General features: G+C 51.0%; 5 protein-coding genes across 5 annotated transcripts; 3 read left to right on the forward strand and 2 right to left on the reverse strand.

Moving 5' to 3' along the window:
- Nucleotides 1-7: 7 nt before the first annotated feature.
- On the reverse strand, nt 8-1,054 carry BCR38DRAFT_474070 (uncharacterized protein; the record flags this gene model as incomplete). The annotated part of the gene is made up of 2 exons (XM_040862957.1): nt 8-677; nt 951-1,054. The coding sequence occupies 2 exons, from the start codon at nt 1,052-1,054 to the stop codon at nt 143-145; spliced, it is 639 nt and encodes a 212-aa protein (XP_040716251.1). The 3' UTR covers nt 8-142.
- Nucleotides 1,055-2,612: 1,558 nt separating this feature from the next.
- Nucleotides 2,613-4,598, forward strand: BCR38DRAFT_341675 (uncharacterized protein; the record flags this gene model as incomplete). Its single annotated transcript, XM_040855884.1, has 2 exons — nt 2,613-3,618; nt 3,667-4,598. The coding sequence occupies 2 exons, from the start codon at nt 2,613-2,615 to the stop codon at nt 4,596-4,598; spliced, it is 1,938 nt and encodes a 645-aa protein (XP_040716252.1).
- Nucleotides 4,599-7,797: 3,199 nt separating this feature from the next.
- Nucleotides 7,798-11,089, forward strand: BCR38DRAFT_191409 (uncharacterized protein). The gene is made up of 4 exons (XM_040854009.1): nt 7,798-8,251; nt 8,465-8,600; nt 9,621-10,026; nt 10,083-11,089. The coding sequence occupies exons 1-4, from the start codon at nt 8,229-8,231 to the stop codon at nt 11,060-11,062; spliced, it is 1,545 nt and encodes a 514-aa protein (XP_040716253.1). The 5' UTR covers nt 7,798-8,228; the 3' UTR covers nt 11,063-11,089.
- Nucleotides 11,090-12,359: 1,270 nt separating this feature from the next.
- On the reverse strand, nt 12,360-12,878 carry BCR38DRAFT_484567 (uncharacterized protein; the record flags this gene model as incomplete). Its single annotated transcript, XM_040863762.1, has 1 exon — nt 12,360-12,878. One exon carries the CDS (start codon nt 12,876-12,878, stop codon nt 12,360-12,362), a length of 519 nt encoding a protein of 172 aa, XP_040716254.1.
- On the forward strand, nt 12,736-14,084 carry BCR38DRAFT_474074 (uncharacterized protein). Its single transcript, XM_040862958.1, has 2 exons — nt 12,736-13,653; nt 13,737-14,084. Exons 1-2 carry the CDS (start codon nt 13,095-13,097, stop codon nt 13,943-13,945), a joined length of 768 nt encoding a protein of 255 aa, XP_040716255.1. The 5' UTR covers nt 12,736-13,094; the 3' UTR covers nt 13,946-14,084.
- Nucleotides 14,085-15,060: the final 976 nt, after the last annotated feature.

Here is a 15,060-nt window from a genome sequence, read left to right on the forward strand (position 1 = left end):
GCAAGCTCTCCATATTATTATGCCCTTGATGGAGTCTACTTGGTAAGCTTGCAACTGCCTCGCGAAGCTGATGCAAAAAGGGAAGACTTTGAGTCATCATTGGCTGAAGCTTAGACACCTTCTATTGGGCTCTACCAAGAGCTTAGGTCGAGAACTGCGGTAAACCCCAGTTTGCCTGTTCACGATAACCCACCCATGCCTTATTCATGCATGGCGATGAGGCAGCCCCCGACGGAAGGGCCTTTTGTTTTGTTTCTACTTGTGATAGTGGCCAAGGATAAGCTACCTGTTGCAGGCTTAATGTGTGTTTGTGATGCTGATAAGACCCGCTCAACCCTGACGGGGGTTGGCCAAACTTCACCTCAAGTTCCGTCCTGCCCGTCGTGCTGGGCGGTGAAACAATGGCATCTATGTGACCTGTCGCAAAGACCTCACCATCTGTTCTCCACAACTGTGGACGCTGTTGCTCGAGGCAGAAAGGCAGATCACAGGTACTAGACGTGTTAATAGGCTTGACAAGCTGACGAGGCAAGTAGGTCTGCATAGCTACTACAGGCGCCGGGCGAGAATCGCGCATGTCTGATGTCGTCTTGCGCTGGTTTATATTAGCTCGTATTACCGGTATCGCGCTAACACTTGTTGCCCCTTTGAAACAGCGTCTGTTGTTATCCTCGTGTCTTGACCGTGTCGTATCATATATTTCAAAGTACCCACACTCACCCCATCACCAAATCATCCTTGCATGGTTGGCATGCTGTCCATATTGAATGTCGACTCGATTAGAATGGAAAACTTCCGTCAAGGTTGTACGATAGGCATTTTGCATGTGGCTTGGTGGTCTCAAAAAGCATCAGTGATAGCAGCGAGAAGTAGGTGTTACCCAAAGCCAGGGAGGCAGGCAGGTCGAACCTCCAATTTCCAAATACCCAAACATGAATGTACCCACACACACACCAACGCCTTCTGCAACTTCCTGATACACATGTCGGCGATCGACAATAGCACGACAGCCTAGTTGCTGTATGCCTATGCGCCGTAGTCCAGCATAATCCATCTTGATTCACTACCACACCCTCTTGACCCTCATCAAGATACTTGGCAGCTCGCCATTAAACCTGCCAATGGCCAAGCCCATCAAGGTTAGCTGGACCCGGCCCAAATCATCCGCGCATCTCCAATCAACCAACCATTCAGCAAACTCACTGGGCATCTCACGGGCCCTCTTTGCGCTTGTCACATTCTATGTCGTCCCTCCCATTTTTCCTAAATAGGGTAGGTATCATTGTCTTAACAACCTACTATTTGCAACTATTGTGATGATTTCTGAGCGGCAAACTGCGTATTTGTCGCACTTTTCTTTCAGGTTCCATGGCAGTCCTTACAGGGCATAGCTACTTTGGTTGTGTTTTGTGGTTTCTTCAAGTACTTATCCTATAACGTCGACGGCTGGTTTCCTGGTACCCCGGCTGCGAGCGCATTGTGCATTACGAAGTACAGAAGTACATAGAACATATCGCCCCATTTTTAATAGGTGACAGCAACCAGACGGGTCCGACCCAGACGAATCTCGCTTGTCCCACTCCTTTTTGGGCCCGCCTAAAACTGCTCATCACTCTCAGAACTGTGAGAGCGCCAGCGATCAATTGATCCGAGCAGCCACATAGGCATTCACCCACCCCCTTGCAGGCTTGGGGTCTCGTAGCTCGCTATTCACTGTCACCAGCATCTCACCACCACTCACACCATCCCATCGCCGCCGCCCACCCCAGTCATCGGCTGGTTGAACAAAACAATCAAGCAATCAAAGGCCGCCCGGCCACCATTTCTCCCTTTCGCAACCTTTGCATCTCACCAAAATCTCACGCACGACGCGGACACAACCACCACTGCAAACCCGCCTTGCTGGTTTTTCTCGACAAAAAGAGCCTTTAATTCATTTTCGCGCATTCCTTTTGGGCGACTTCGTCTTCGTGTCGCGCCTTCACTTTGACATCAGTCGGATCTTCAACACAATACGCGCCTTCTAATACTCCATCTACTCTCCTTTTTAATCACCCTTGAGCTCATAGTCGCCGGTCGCGTCTCTCACCCACAACCGCAGGTTTGCCCCTGCCTTTGCGGGCGCATCGCACCCACGGAGACAACCCGGCCTCTGCTGCCGTCGTGTGCATTACTGTCCCCCCCAACTCGCCCCTGTGTGGTTGCGCATTCGCATTTCTTCTGGCTGCCGCCCGCTCTCCCTCTTCGCACCCTGACTCAGTCTGAGTTTCGTTGGGTTTGACGGTAGCCACATCATCGTCGGCTCTAGGCTCCAAAGCAAGTCCGCCACGGCGCCATCCTTGGATCTTTTGACCTTGGCCCCAAGGACTTGAGGTCGCTAGCGCGTAGGCTGCATCACCGACTGGGCCGATCCCCCCGATCTTACCCTTTCCACCTGCAGCTTGCTGCTGGTTACGTCAGCCTTGCCTTCCCACCTCTCCTGTCGCACATCGTCCCTCCTCCTCTGTGTCAGCCTTGGTAGATCGTTAACTTTACCATCTACACCACCATATTCAATCACGTCGTCTGCCGTTTCTTCAACCTAACCGTGCCAGAATCCTTTCCTGTCGGGTATGCTCATGTTCCGCTTTTGGGGTTCAGACTCTAGGGGAAGCGATAAGACTGAGCAGATCCACCAGTCCATGTTTGACTTTGGCAAAGCAGGACAACCTTTAGTGTCAGCAACTTCAGTGACCAACTCAGCGCGATCGCCAAAGCGTCGGAGGCAAAGCAACGCAGCGATAGCGTCGCACAACGCTGCTACCTCTCCCGCGGTGAAGCGGCCGAGGGAAGATGACGCGACTTTTCCTAGGAAGAAGATAGCCGTGGCGAAAGTGGAGGATGGGTATGCGCCGCAACCAGCATCAAAAATGGTCGACCTTGAACGCGCGAGAGAGGTGATTCAACTTGAATTCAATCACGCCATCTTACTCAAGCACGACGAACTACGTTTGATTAACCAGGAAATCGCAAAATGCCAGATTGCTCTCGAGCAGTTACGTCGATGTCACCTGATCCCGTATCCCGTGAACGTTCCTACACCCAATCAGATGCTGAACATCAGCAATGGGTCAGGGCCTGCGGTGCATGAGAAGTCGGGCGATACATTGCCTCAGTGGGCTCCGCCATTTGGCATCACTGAAGGGCCATACGCGCGACATTACGCCAAGTGGCTCATTCCAGATCCCAAATTCGACGGTATTCAGCCCGAGGTGCCCACGCAAGCTGAGTCAAGTCGGTTCAGGAGTTCGATGGAAGGCAGAACGACGAGACATGGTGTCGCAGAGGTAGGCGGTCTTCATGGCAAGGGTCGGGCCGCTCGCGGGAATGTCGGTCACAAGCTGCAATCCCTATCAAGTGGTTACCCACAACCAAAGGACAAAGCCGGGCCTTGCGTCCTGAAGCGCGGTAGTGATGGCAAGACTGTCAAGCTTGTCTGCTTAGACTGTAATAGGGAGAACTTTTCGAGCACTCAGGGATTCATCAATCACTGTCGAATAGCGCACAAACGGGATTTCAAGAGCCATGAGGAAGCAGCTGTTGCTTGCGGTCATCCTATCGAGGTTAGTGAAGGGCCTGGTGTTGTCCCGGAGAAGCCGGAGAAGCCGGTCGCCACAGTCGCCACAGTCGCCACGGTCAGCAACAGCAACAGCAGCGGCGCACACCCGATGGGCCTTGCGAATGGACTCGTGCATCCTTTTGCACGGGAGGATGCGATGTCTGAAGCATGCTCGTCAGTCGTTGCTCGCATCGAAAGTTTAATGGAACTTTATCGAAACGGGCAACTGCCTGGAGTCACATCGATACCAGGTGTGCCAAACAGTTCAGCAGGCAAAACACTGTCGCCGCCGTCCAAATTTTCGGCGTCATCTGACTCGCCTCATCTGTCCCGTCTCCTTCAGGAGCGTGGAGTAAATATGAATCTGGGTGAACTGGTTCGCGATGCTAAGACCAAAGTGGATTTTGCCCTTATCTCTTCTCCTGAGGATGAAGACGAAGAGACGGATGCTAGCCCTGTGTCACCCAATGGTGTTATCAGCCAGCAAGCGCCGTCACTAGTGCCTGGAATGCGCGTGCCCGCTCGCACAGCAATTTCACCGGTGCCTGTTCCTTCTGTTCCCCGTCCATCGAGTAGCAAAGGTCGCATTTCGACTGTGCCTTACGCCACTCCTTTGCCTACTCCTGCTCCGCGAACTATGTCCGAGCATGAGCCAGAAATCGGCATCGACGATATGGACATGGACATGAGCCCTAACACCGTCAGTAACAATGCGCCATCACTTGTTAGTGACGATGGCGAGTACGATGATTCAGTCGACGGCTCATCTGATGAGGCGGAAGTGAACGATGACCTTGACGCCGAGTCGGTCTCCGATGTCGCTGAAATCGGTTTCGATGACGATCACGTCGGAGGAAGGTCTATGGGACATCATCGGGCCTCAAGTGGTGCGGGGACTGGCACAACTGTGCGGTTGCACAAGGAGGACAGCAAACATGTCACCTTTGTGAGCCCTGTCAAGGATAACGCGAACCAACGACGGGGTCGGCGGGTGAACTGAAGTGGGACATTAGGGATGCCACATTCAATGTTGCATGTTTGACAGGCCAGGACTCATATTTATTTGAGTATGATGGAAAAGACCACTCTGGTTGTCATCGCTGCGGCCTATTCTACCCCGATGTGAGGTTCACTGAAAGGTCCACACTCAACTCGGCGAACGAACGAAGTATAGTCGGGATCACATCTCATTCTACACATACCCACACACACACACACACACCTTGTTGGATGATATGGCTTCTTGGACGACTCTTACCTATACGATTTTTATTATGCATTTTTTCACGACGCGTTTTGTCTCGATGACACATAGCGAGGTATGCGACATTTTTTTTATTTTAAAACGTCTCCATAGTGACGAGTTCCGGGACGCATGTGAAGGGTCCTCCCTCAGTCAAATGGAGACACGATTGGCGAGGTTTGTAGAAACTAGAAACCAGGGGTTGCTTATTTAGCGAAGTGAGTTGGAAGGTTGTAGGAAATGATCTCCTTCGGCTCCCATGGACGAAGCTCTATGGCTCATGGAACAAGTGCGCAAGGGCTGCACGAAGCAGTCATGTTCTCCTGTATCTATAGCTTGAAAACCCCTCAGCCTGTACAAACATGAGCCATCAAGGGCACTCTGAATTTGACTGCAGCTGTCTCGTTATGAGCAGCATCTCACATTGTTGGTCCTCGTTGCCTGTGTAATAGCTCTGTGACTTAACTTCGTAAGAATTTGCCCCGTGTAGTAACACGTCAAGTTTGCCGTCGATCTCCTATGCCATTTACCTGATCATTCATAATGGTAAGCTGTTATTGTAGATCTCTTGTCGTATGCAACTTCTCGATTAGCTGTATGGATTGGGCGGTTCCATTGAGATTACTTTTCGTGGTGAATCCGCAAGATGTTCAGTTTACCCAGCTTTGTTTTCATACACTGATCCACATTCTTGGGCCGAACTTGTTATGGACCGCCTGACGCAGCAGAAGCTACTAAAGTAAAACACAGGAGTGTCAGTGCTTGAGAAAGCCGAAACTATGGTGGGATGCTCACCACATCGCGGCGTATTTACTTTTATACATAGACAACATACTACCGAAGAGGTTCACGACTTGGGCAGAGCAGGACTCTGGAAAGAATCACATGTAGGCTGAACAGCACCAACATGGTAGCATAAGAATTGTAACCATATCTAAGAGCGGCTTTGAATTGTTTCGTGCGATGGCTTGGTCTAGAAAGGATTTCAATTATCTGCCCTGTCTCGTCGTAATGGCATCCCTTATGATGCCTGCTGTCATGAGTATACACGTAGTTTGCAGGTGCAATCAATATGTAAATCCGATTTCATATACTCGAGTACAGCTGGACTAGCTATGATGATGTAACAGAAGTGAAGCGTAACGAACCAGGCATTTTCATAATACACCCAGATATCCGATAGCTTCGAGGTAACTTCCTACTTTGGGGATTTGAAAAAGAGCGTATATGTGAAGCCTTTCTGAGAATAGGCGTCATGAATTTCAGCCGATCACCTGGGCTCCCTGTGTCTCTTTAGCTCTAACTCCGGTATAGCAACAGTCGATATGGCTGCCATAATGCCGCAAGTACAGAAAGCAGGCAGGAGCTCAACTGGAAAGCATTTCTTGGTGGCTGATCTCTCAGACGTGGTGTGAGCTGCTCTGAGACACATTCAGGATAGCAACCTGTGAATCCAGTGAAATTGTTCCAGCAAAATACGTAGCAGGGTCCTGTAGTGACTAGCAATGAGTTAGACGTACGCTTTATGGCTAGTTTTGCCACATGCCCTGGATTCTGCTGATCTCGAATGTAACCAGCACGGTCCATACTGAAAGCAGCGCGAACTAGTTAAGAACCATAAACTTAGACTGAGGTAACAGAAGTTGAGGACAAGCATATAGATGTGTACCTCGATGGGCTGGAGTTTAGGTGAATGCACGGTCGCTTGTGATGAACAGGGTGATACGTGTGAGAAGTGACATCGGTGGTGAGTGTTCAGTGCGAATGAGTCGGATATGGTTGACGAACCTCAACACAGCTTCAGATCAACAACATCTCGTTATATCTTACGACTGGTGTGTTTTGCTGATCCACTTCCATATGCTATACAGTGCGACTCCCAAAATATCGGGTTGAAGTGCCCCAAAATGTCTGAACTGGTCAAGTATACCTTACCTTCTCCTAACAGTACTCAATTACACCAACTCACAAACCGCATCGCGACTGAGCGACGCCCTGCTCACTGTATTACGAAACGGACCATATAAACCTGCAGAGGCTTAAGCCACTTCTAGACCTGGTAAATTTTGGAATATCAACCTGGAGCGCATGTAGAGATTCTTGTTTCGATCCACAGAGCAGCAGTATTTCTGTCACAGCAGATCCTACTCCAGGGTAGCGCTGTTGAATCACGACAGTCAATTCGACGACCAACGAAATGCGCTACTACTGGCCGCTGCAGAGAAGTTGGCGCGAGACGCAGACAAGCAGTTTACGTAGCACCTGCATGTTTCGTGCAAACTGTTGAAATAATAGCTGGCAGTGCCGCTCGGCGACATCTTTCGGGGTCTCTCTGAGGCTTTGCTCGGGCATCCATTGTCCAAAAAGGGGCTGATCAGGTAGCATCCATAGTAACTGTCGAGCCTCCTGTACGTCTTGTTGCGACGCGACGAAGGCTACAAAGTTTGCGCCAGCGGGGGATTTCCGACGTCTGAGGGTAGGTAACTCACCTGTTAAGATAAGGGCCGCAAGTCCGCAGATTGTGGAGAATGCCGCCCTGACGCTGCAGCATGGGCATGATATTGCACCGGCTTGTCTTGGTAGACGAAATGACTGATGCTTACAGGCAATTTGCAGACGAGACTGGCAGAAGCGAGGCCCCAACGATTGAGGAGTTGCACAACATAGTGGTTGCAAAGGATATGGCGAATGAAGTGGAAATATCACCCAATGGTTGATACAGTTGTGTCCAGGTTCGAAGCCGACGTCGACGTCAGATGAAAGCTGCAGATGCCCCGCGCAAGTTTACTCCGCGTGCTCGAGCTCCGTGAACACGATACCCCATCCCTGCTGTACTTCGTAGTCAGCACCACAGCATTCGTCAAAATCCTTCTCCATTCTCCAGAGGGTTGACGAGTCCAATGCTCCCCAACCCCTTCATTTTTTCCAGACTCAAACACCTCTGGAAAGTCGGTCAACAGTTGACCACAGATATATCATTTGAAACCCTCCCTTCGCCCTGTCGATACAGCAGCAATTAGGTTGGACCTCGCATGCTGATCCGATTTTGCCTACATTACACAACGGGGCCACCTACCTGAGCACCAGTAGACGCCAGTCCTGCAGCCTGTGCTTCTTTAGCTCCAGCTAACCCCCGTAGACTCCGTCCATCACCCTAACAAGGACCTAAGCTCCGAGAAGTTTCTACCACCTGCAGCCATCGCTCACCGTCTACGCACGCATCGGCCGCAATCGATCCTGGACCGCCGACGAGGCTTTCGTCATCTTGTCAAAAATTTCTAAAGTTGAATTGCAGTATCGAGTCATCCAGTGGCCCGTCCTTTGTCCCAACTCGCGAATTTCACCGACCCAACGACTACGCGCCAGCCGAATACATTGTACGGCATTATGGGAAGCTTCGTTTTCAAGTGGTATGTCTCAATTACCCCAGGTTCATGTCTCGCCGTTGTCCATCTCGCGACACTGCCGCGCGCATCTTTAAGCGCAGAACTTGTTCTACGCCGGACTCGACACGGCGTCACCTTAAGCTCGTTACGTCGCAGACAAGAGCCGTATCAAGCGGGATGCTGGCCCGCGTCAAGAGCTTCGTGAACACTCTGCTAACTCCTTTGGACGTCTTGTAGGGAGCATTCTGCCTCCGAAGTTTACGTCACCGGCACCTTTGACGAATGGAAAAAGACGGAGAGATTAGAAAAGATTGGAGAGCACTTCGAGAAGTTGGTCATGCTGCCCGATGCCTCCCAGAAGATCTATTACAAGGTTCGTGTCCACATTCCATTGTGATAACTCCTACCTTGCTTCATTCCACTGCCGGGATACCGTCGCGCCAGTTGCCCGCATGCTGGGTTGGCGCTGATAAAATGTTGTTGCCTTGCGGAGCCACCGGAACCAGAAGAGGTGTCAGACGCGCCGTCTCAGCAGCCTGCGCCGTCTATGTTCATACGGGTTGTATGCGCCCATTGGGTGAACCATCTGAGCAGCAGCCTGTCCGACGTCCTGCTAAGTTGGCGGTTGACTACGCTTGCAAGAGAAGACAACTGGAAACAGTTGAGCGAGGATGGGCCGCGGTGATGTTTCTGGATCTTTCACATGGCTCGATTCTTTCGCAAAAGATGGAATGACCATGACGCAAGACTTGGGGCTGCGCTGGCTGCACTGGCTGCACTGGCTGCACTGGCTGCACTGGCTGCACTTTCCGCATGTTCCGTCAAGTGGGAGAAAAGCTACGAGGCAAAGCTGCCGATAGGTCAATGGAAGGCGCCAGCAACTGAAGTCATTAGACTGTGATCGGGTAACGACAGGGATGCAGTGGAGGGCCGGCCAAGAGATCACGGGGAATGGGAATAGCCAATTTTCTTTTTCTCTCTTTTTTTCTTTTTTTCTTGGGTGGGCGGGGGCGGGGAGGGCGTCTAGTTCTGGTTGGTCATAGGATGGGCAAGTGCACGGTGAATAGGACGGCACCAACAAGGTCATAACAGGAACACGAGAGGGCCCCTGCAGCCAATTCGTGATGCATTGGGCCTTGGAAGACCATAGCTTCCTCCCAGCTTCCTTCGTGCCTCTCCACTTTGTTGGTTGCTATTGACTCTCCGAACACCATCCAACCATTGCGAACCATTCACACTCCCCAAATCGTCCCCAGCTGGTTCCGATCCACTTTCAGTCTTACTTCCTCTCCCAAACTACTCTGCCTCGTGCTGGTAGGCATTCCTGGTCCATCATCAATATTCGCGAGAACGATTAATTCCCCGAACCACACACTTACTTGATTTTTTGCAGTTTGTTGTTGACGGCAACTGGGTAACCGACCACACTGCCCCCAAGGAAGCCGACGAGAGCGGAAACGAAAACAACGTCCTCACCCCCGAAAATATCCAGAAAGCACCCGTAACCATGAACTCTGCTGCGCCAGAGTCGTCCACCGCCGCCTTGGCTGCTGGGGTGCCACTTGAGAAGAAAGAGGAGAATCACGACGATCTCCCGGGAGCCTTCCCTGAGACACCCGCTGCCCTTGAGCCTAAGGATCAGGAATTCAGCGTCAACCCACTGCCTGCCGCTCCGGGAGCCGTTAACCCTGTGCAGCTTGCACCCGGCGAGAAGATCCCCGAAGGCCTTGCTGTTGGTGACACCACGAGCCATGTGAAGTTGGATGCCGAGTCTTACGAGAAGGCTGATGAACTGCCCGGTAAGTCCTACTTCCACGCGAGCGGTCCAGACTTGACCCTGGCTAACTGTGGACAGGCGGTGCCGCTTTGACTTTTTCGTCTGCCGCCCCAGAGTCTAGCACTGCTGCTCTGGCTGCCGGTGCGCCAATTGAGACCAAGGTTCCCGCGGTTGTGAAAGAGAGCCAAGAGAAGGCGCACGTCGACGCCGAGGCTAGTGGCGTTCCCGAGGAAGTCAAGGAGAAGGCCGCCGTGGAGGAAGAGTTGCTGGAGAAGGTGACGCCAGCGCCCACGACTGCTGAGGGCACTTCTGGTGTGGGCACCGAAAAGACGGAGACCACCGTAACACCTGGAGAGGCAGCTGGTTCTGTTGTCGCTGCGGCAGCCGCCCTGGGTAGCGCCGCTGTCGCCGGGGCCATTGGCGCAAAGGACATAGCTGTCGAGAAGGCTGACCAGGCCATAACGACAGCGCAGGTCTCTGCTACTGAAGCCGCGACGAACCTGCCCGACTCCGTCAAGGAGAAGCTTCCCGCGTCGGTTCAGAGTGCCATTGGCACCACGGCCAAAGAGGAGAAGATCGAGACCGTCTCACCTGAGGTCCCCGTAGAAGTGAAGGACTCAATCGCCGAAGCCGGAAAGGCCCCCGAGGCAGCGTCCAACACCGAGGCTGTTGAGGAGAAGAAGGCTGTGGAGACCGAGTTGTTGAAGGAGGTGAAGCCGGTTGCTTCGGTCGGCGAAGAGGCTAAGGTCGGTGGTGCTTCGTCTAAGTCCGAGACTGAGCCCAAGCCTACAACTGAGGCAGCTCCGGAGGAGTCCAAGCCCACAACTGCCGTTATCCCGACAGAGCCCGTACCCGCAACTGACGCTATCCCCGCCATCGTGACGGAGCCTGCGGCCGAGGCCGCGCCCGAGCCCAACGGAGCCCAGGCAGCCGTTACACCGGAGAAGTCAGCGGCAGGACCCAGCACAGCAGACCCGAGCCCGGCCACGGAGAAAAAGAAGAAGAACAGACTCAGCGCTCTGTTCAGCAAGTTCAGGGGCAAGAAGGCCGCCAAATAAACCCGCACACCGGCTCAAGCGTCTCTGGTTTCTCTGTTTAATAAGGATGCGCATCATGATTCCCCGCTATGGTTCGTCTCGTTTTTGGCGCGTCGCATCAAGCATTTAATTGTAACATAATACCCGTCGTCTATGCGGCATAACTGTTTGCCTCTATCATCGTTCGGCTTTTTGGACCCACCATGGTTGTTTCGTTGGTCATGTGTTGAGCGAACAAGTTGGTTCGAGGTGATGGGACGATACGCGTTCACTTTGGTCACCTCGATCTCAGTTTTGGAGGAAGGTCGTTCTGATGACCCGCTGCGCCGCTGTGTCTCTTTACTGCGACGATGCGGGGCGCGTCTTGGTCTCGTCGTTTTCATTTGCTTTCACAACTTTTCTTTTGTCGAGTATTCGTTTGCTTTCACCATGGGGTCTTGAGCCTCTATGCGTTGTCGGTGGGGCTAGATGCACGCTGGTAGTGGCACTCGGCATGTAGCGAGCGGATCAGCATAGATGGGAGATGAAAACATGTGTTGTCGTTGTTGTTGGAAACTGGAGATGAAGCGACTAGAGACAGGAACGAACAACAGTCTGGTGCGTGGATGTAGATGGTTCACCTAATACAGCTAATAGCCCTAATGCGGTTGTCCTTGATATTTGCGTGCACATAGTGGTATTCGCTTCGTTTCTTTAACAAAACTTATTCTCTTATCTTGAGATTACTGACGCAATCATACCGTAATATGTGTAGGTGTCACTTTTGGTTTTGTGCGACTTCGTTCCTGGTGTCAAATCAGGTGAGGGCAGGAATTATGGCAATACCAACCCAAAGATAGTTACTCGACTTTACTCAACTGGTAGACATTTTCAGCTTCTCCTTGTGCCCGATGAGACTGGGAAAATACTTTGCAGCTCTTATATGAGTATGGTCTACACGTAATCCAAGTGAAGATATTCACCGGCAGGTAAAGCGTGCGCCACGATATCCATGATATAATATATGACGAACAGGTACAAAAAGTCTGGAAGAATATCTCCATGCAAGACTCAAGTGATTGGAGGACCATACATTATTTGCGAATAGGATTCATTTGGGAGCTGTGTGAAACTGACTGTCAGACCTAGACATCACCATAACTTACAATGTTTGAGAGTGTCATTTTTAGGGTTTTATATCATAACTGAGTATGGCAAAGGAAAACAACCTATTGATCTAGAAACACCCTGGACTTCTTGCGCGTGTCACAACCCCTCGTTGATCTCCTTGCCTGTTCCCACATCAATCCAAGCCCTTCCCTTCTTGCCCCAATGAGCCTCAATTAGTAATGACCGGAGCCCTCCCAACATACTCATGTCCTTCCACCGCCTCAACCATGAATTTGGCCACGCTCGCCCGAGTGATCTTCGGCATGAACCCAGCCCCCTTCCCATCATCAGGGTACACCTTCACCTCGGCCGCCAGACCTTCGGCCAGCATGACGGGTCTCACCAGCACGAAATCCACGTTAGCTTCCCTCGTCTCCGCATCCACGGCATTGTGATCCTTCACCTGCAACCGCATATTGCTTTTCGCCATCAGCCACCTCATCAAACAGTTCAAACCCGCAAAGCTCGACCCCGTGCCCATAGAGCTCATAATGACAATCTTGCGTACACCATGCTTCCCCATGGCACCAACGGCGTTGGCGACCGAATCAGCCATCATTCGGGACGGGGTGTCCGGTGACGGGGCTGCGAAAGGGGAGTCGGCGGCGCGCCGGGCGTTGAGAGAGACTACTACGGAGGTGGGGACGGAGTAAGGGGTTGCGGTGAAGGCAGAGAATGTTGCTATCATTGGAGGTGGCCTTGCCGTAAGTCCTGTCAACTTTCCCTCGAAACACAGAGTGACTGACGAAATCATAGGGCATGACAATGACCCTCTCACTCCATGACCTATCCATCCCTTGCACAGCTTAAAAAGGGCGGAGCACACACTCCGCCTCAAAAACATCCAGTGGTGCGCTCATGCTGTCTCCCAACACCCTGAGAATCCTGGACCGCTTTGGAGTCCATGCAAAGCTGCAGGATAAAGTGTTTCGCTTTCGAATGGGTCTACTACGAGGATGCAGACGAACAGACAATCGACTGTTATCCCCTCGGCGACGAAGATATCTTTGGGTACAAAGCTTTCGGCTTCTACAGCCAGGAGCTCCTCGACATTCTCTACGATGCTTGCTTCGAACGGAAAATTCCCGTTCACTTGAATAAGAAGCTCACCAAGGTTGTCGATGAGACAGATAGCAAGTTGAGAAACTACGTCTCTCCAGATGCCCAGAAGAAATTCATGGGTATGGCGGCTCTGATCTGGGAGATGCCGACCAAACAACTTCGAATACCTGAGGACAAAGATGAAAAGTTTATGGTCAGCGTCATCACTTCAAAAATGATATTTCTCCTGGCTCCTCAGAAGCCTGATGGTTCGGCCATTCTGTCTGGGACACTGTTCAATATTGAGGAACATGGCAGGGAGGGATGGATGGATGGATGGGATAAGCTCTTGACCGACAAGAAAGGACTGATGGAGCGGGTTAGACAGAATATGGATATCTGGCCCGATATAGTCAAGTCCGGTACGTAAGACATGAACGCGGACACCATAACATAAACATGTGGATCTTCTGCTCGATTACCCGTCTACACAACTGGACTTCAGAGGAATACCGCCGCGTGGTCGGATCCCGTCGACGAATGGACAAGTGTTTGAAGACGCCATATCGCTGGCTTTGCTGCTTCCACGTTTCGAGAGAACGGAAGACTGAAGTGGAAAGACGAATCGACGTTCTGGCAGAGAATCCGCCAAAACCGCATCGACGAGCTGCTTGTGCTGTCGAAACAGCTAAACTACACACGTTTGCCTCTTGAGAAGCCGAAGTTGCTTAGCAAGGATGACTTGTGGACTGATGAATCGACGGAGAACCCCAATCAGATGGCTCGGATGTATGTTCCGGAAATTAAGAAAAACGCGAAGGCCTGGCGGATGATGCTTTAAAGAAGTGAAATTAATAAGGGGAAGGAAGGGTAGCTGTGTATTTAGTTTATATTTGTGAATGCGCGTTAACAGGATATTACCCTCCCCAGGAAATAATACTTAACTCAAAGCGGAAGCTGATAGACTCGAGACGATATTTTCCGCAAAGCTGATCGTAATCCTGCTAGACATGATAGTGGCAAATCCACTAGTTTGTAAGACGCTTAAATAGTTGCAGTTGGAAAAGGAAGCTCCAGGTGAATGCAACACTTGAAATGTATTATCTTCGGCATAATTAACAACGATATCTCTTACATACTACTAATTCCGATGAATACTATAATCCATTGTTTAAAAATATCTCTATTAATCAAACCATTTGAAGCTAAGAAGCTAAAATCCATATATATTACATAGTCGCGTATTACGTAGCGGACTCTGCTCAAATCGCATCCAATTAACCGAAGCAGAGGAAAGGGTTATTATTTAGTGTATACTTAACTTAGATATAAGAGGGTTTTCTCTCTAGCTTAAGGGCGTGGAATATATAGCCAACTACATCCTCGTGTCGCGGGTTCGCGACGCGTCAGTAAGGATTAAGTATAGCGCTTTATAAAGCAAAGTGCCTCACTACCACGATTTTCTCGTTCCCGTATCTTCTAAAGGGCCCTATATAAGGATCTAAAGGTTGTTAAGAACTAGTTCTGACTAGTGGTATTAGACGGGACAGAATTTAAACTTCTATATTGGCTAAGAAGTTTTATTGTAAGTCTGACAGTATTGTTACGATTAGTTCCCCCCGCACTCGTCTTATTTATGTTGAAGACACAATCGGACCCCTGATAAACACGCTGGCCCTTCATGTCACTCTATGCCGGAACGCAACTATGGACGACTACCTTCGTGCCATCTTTCGACAATCGGTCCAGCTGAGCTGGATCTAATGCCCTGGACCCGATGATGGCTTTAGAGACGGTTCATGACCGCTCTGGCCACGGAGTTCGAGACG

Source organism: Pseudomassariella vexata (assembly GCF_002105095.1).
Source record: "Pseudomassariella vexata strain CBS 129021 chromosome Unknown BCR38scaffold_6, whole genome shotgun sequence".
Classification (NCBI taxonomy): Eukaryota; Fungi; Ascomycota; class Sordariomycetes; order Amphisphaeriales; family Pseudomassariaceae; genus Pseudomassariella; species Pseudomassariella vexata.

Excerpts from the sequence above, each read along its gene's own strand:
- BCR38DRAFT_191409 (XM_040854009.1), top strand. The coding sequence starts at position 8,229 with ATGGGAAGCTTCGTTTTCAAGTG. Across the intron at positions 8,252-8,464 it reads GGAAGCTTCGTTTTCAAGTG|GGAGCATTCTGCCTCCGAAG; the intron begins GTATGTCTCAAT and ends GACGTCTTGTAG. Across the intron at positions 8,601-9,620 it reads CCCAGAAGATCTATTACAAG|TTTGTTGTTGACGGCAACTG; the intron begins GTTCGTGTCCAC and ends GATTTTTTGCAG.
- BCR38DRAFT_474074 (XM_040862958.1), top strand. The coding sequence starts at position 13,095 with ATGCAAAGCTGCAGGATAAAGTGTTTCGCTTTCGAATGGGTCTACTAC. Across the intron at positions 13,654-13,736 it reads GCCCGATATAGTCAAGTCCG|AGGAATACCGCCGCGTGGTC; the intron begins GTACGTAAGACA and ends ACTGGACTTCAG.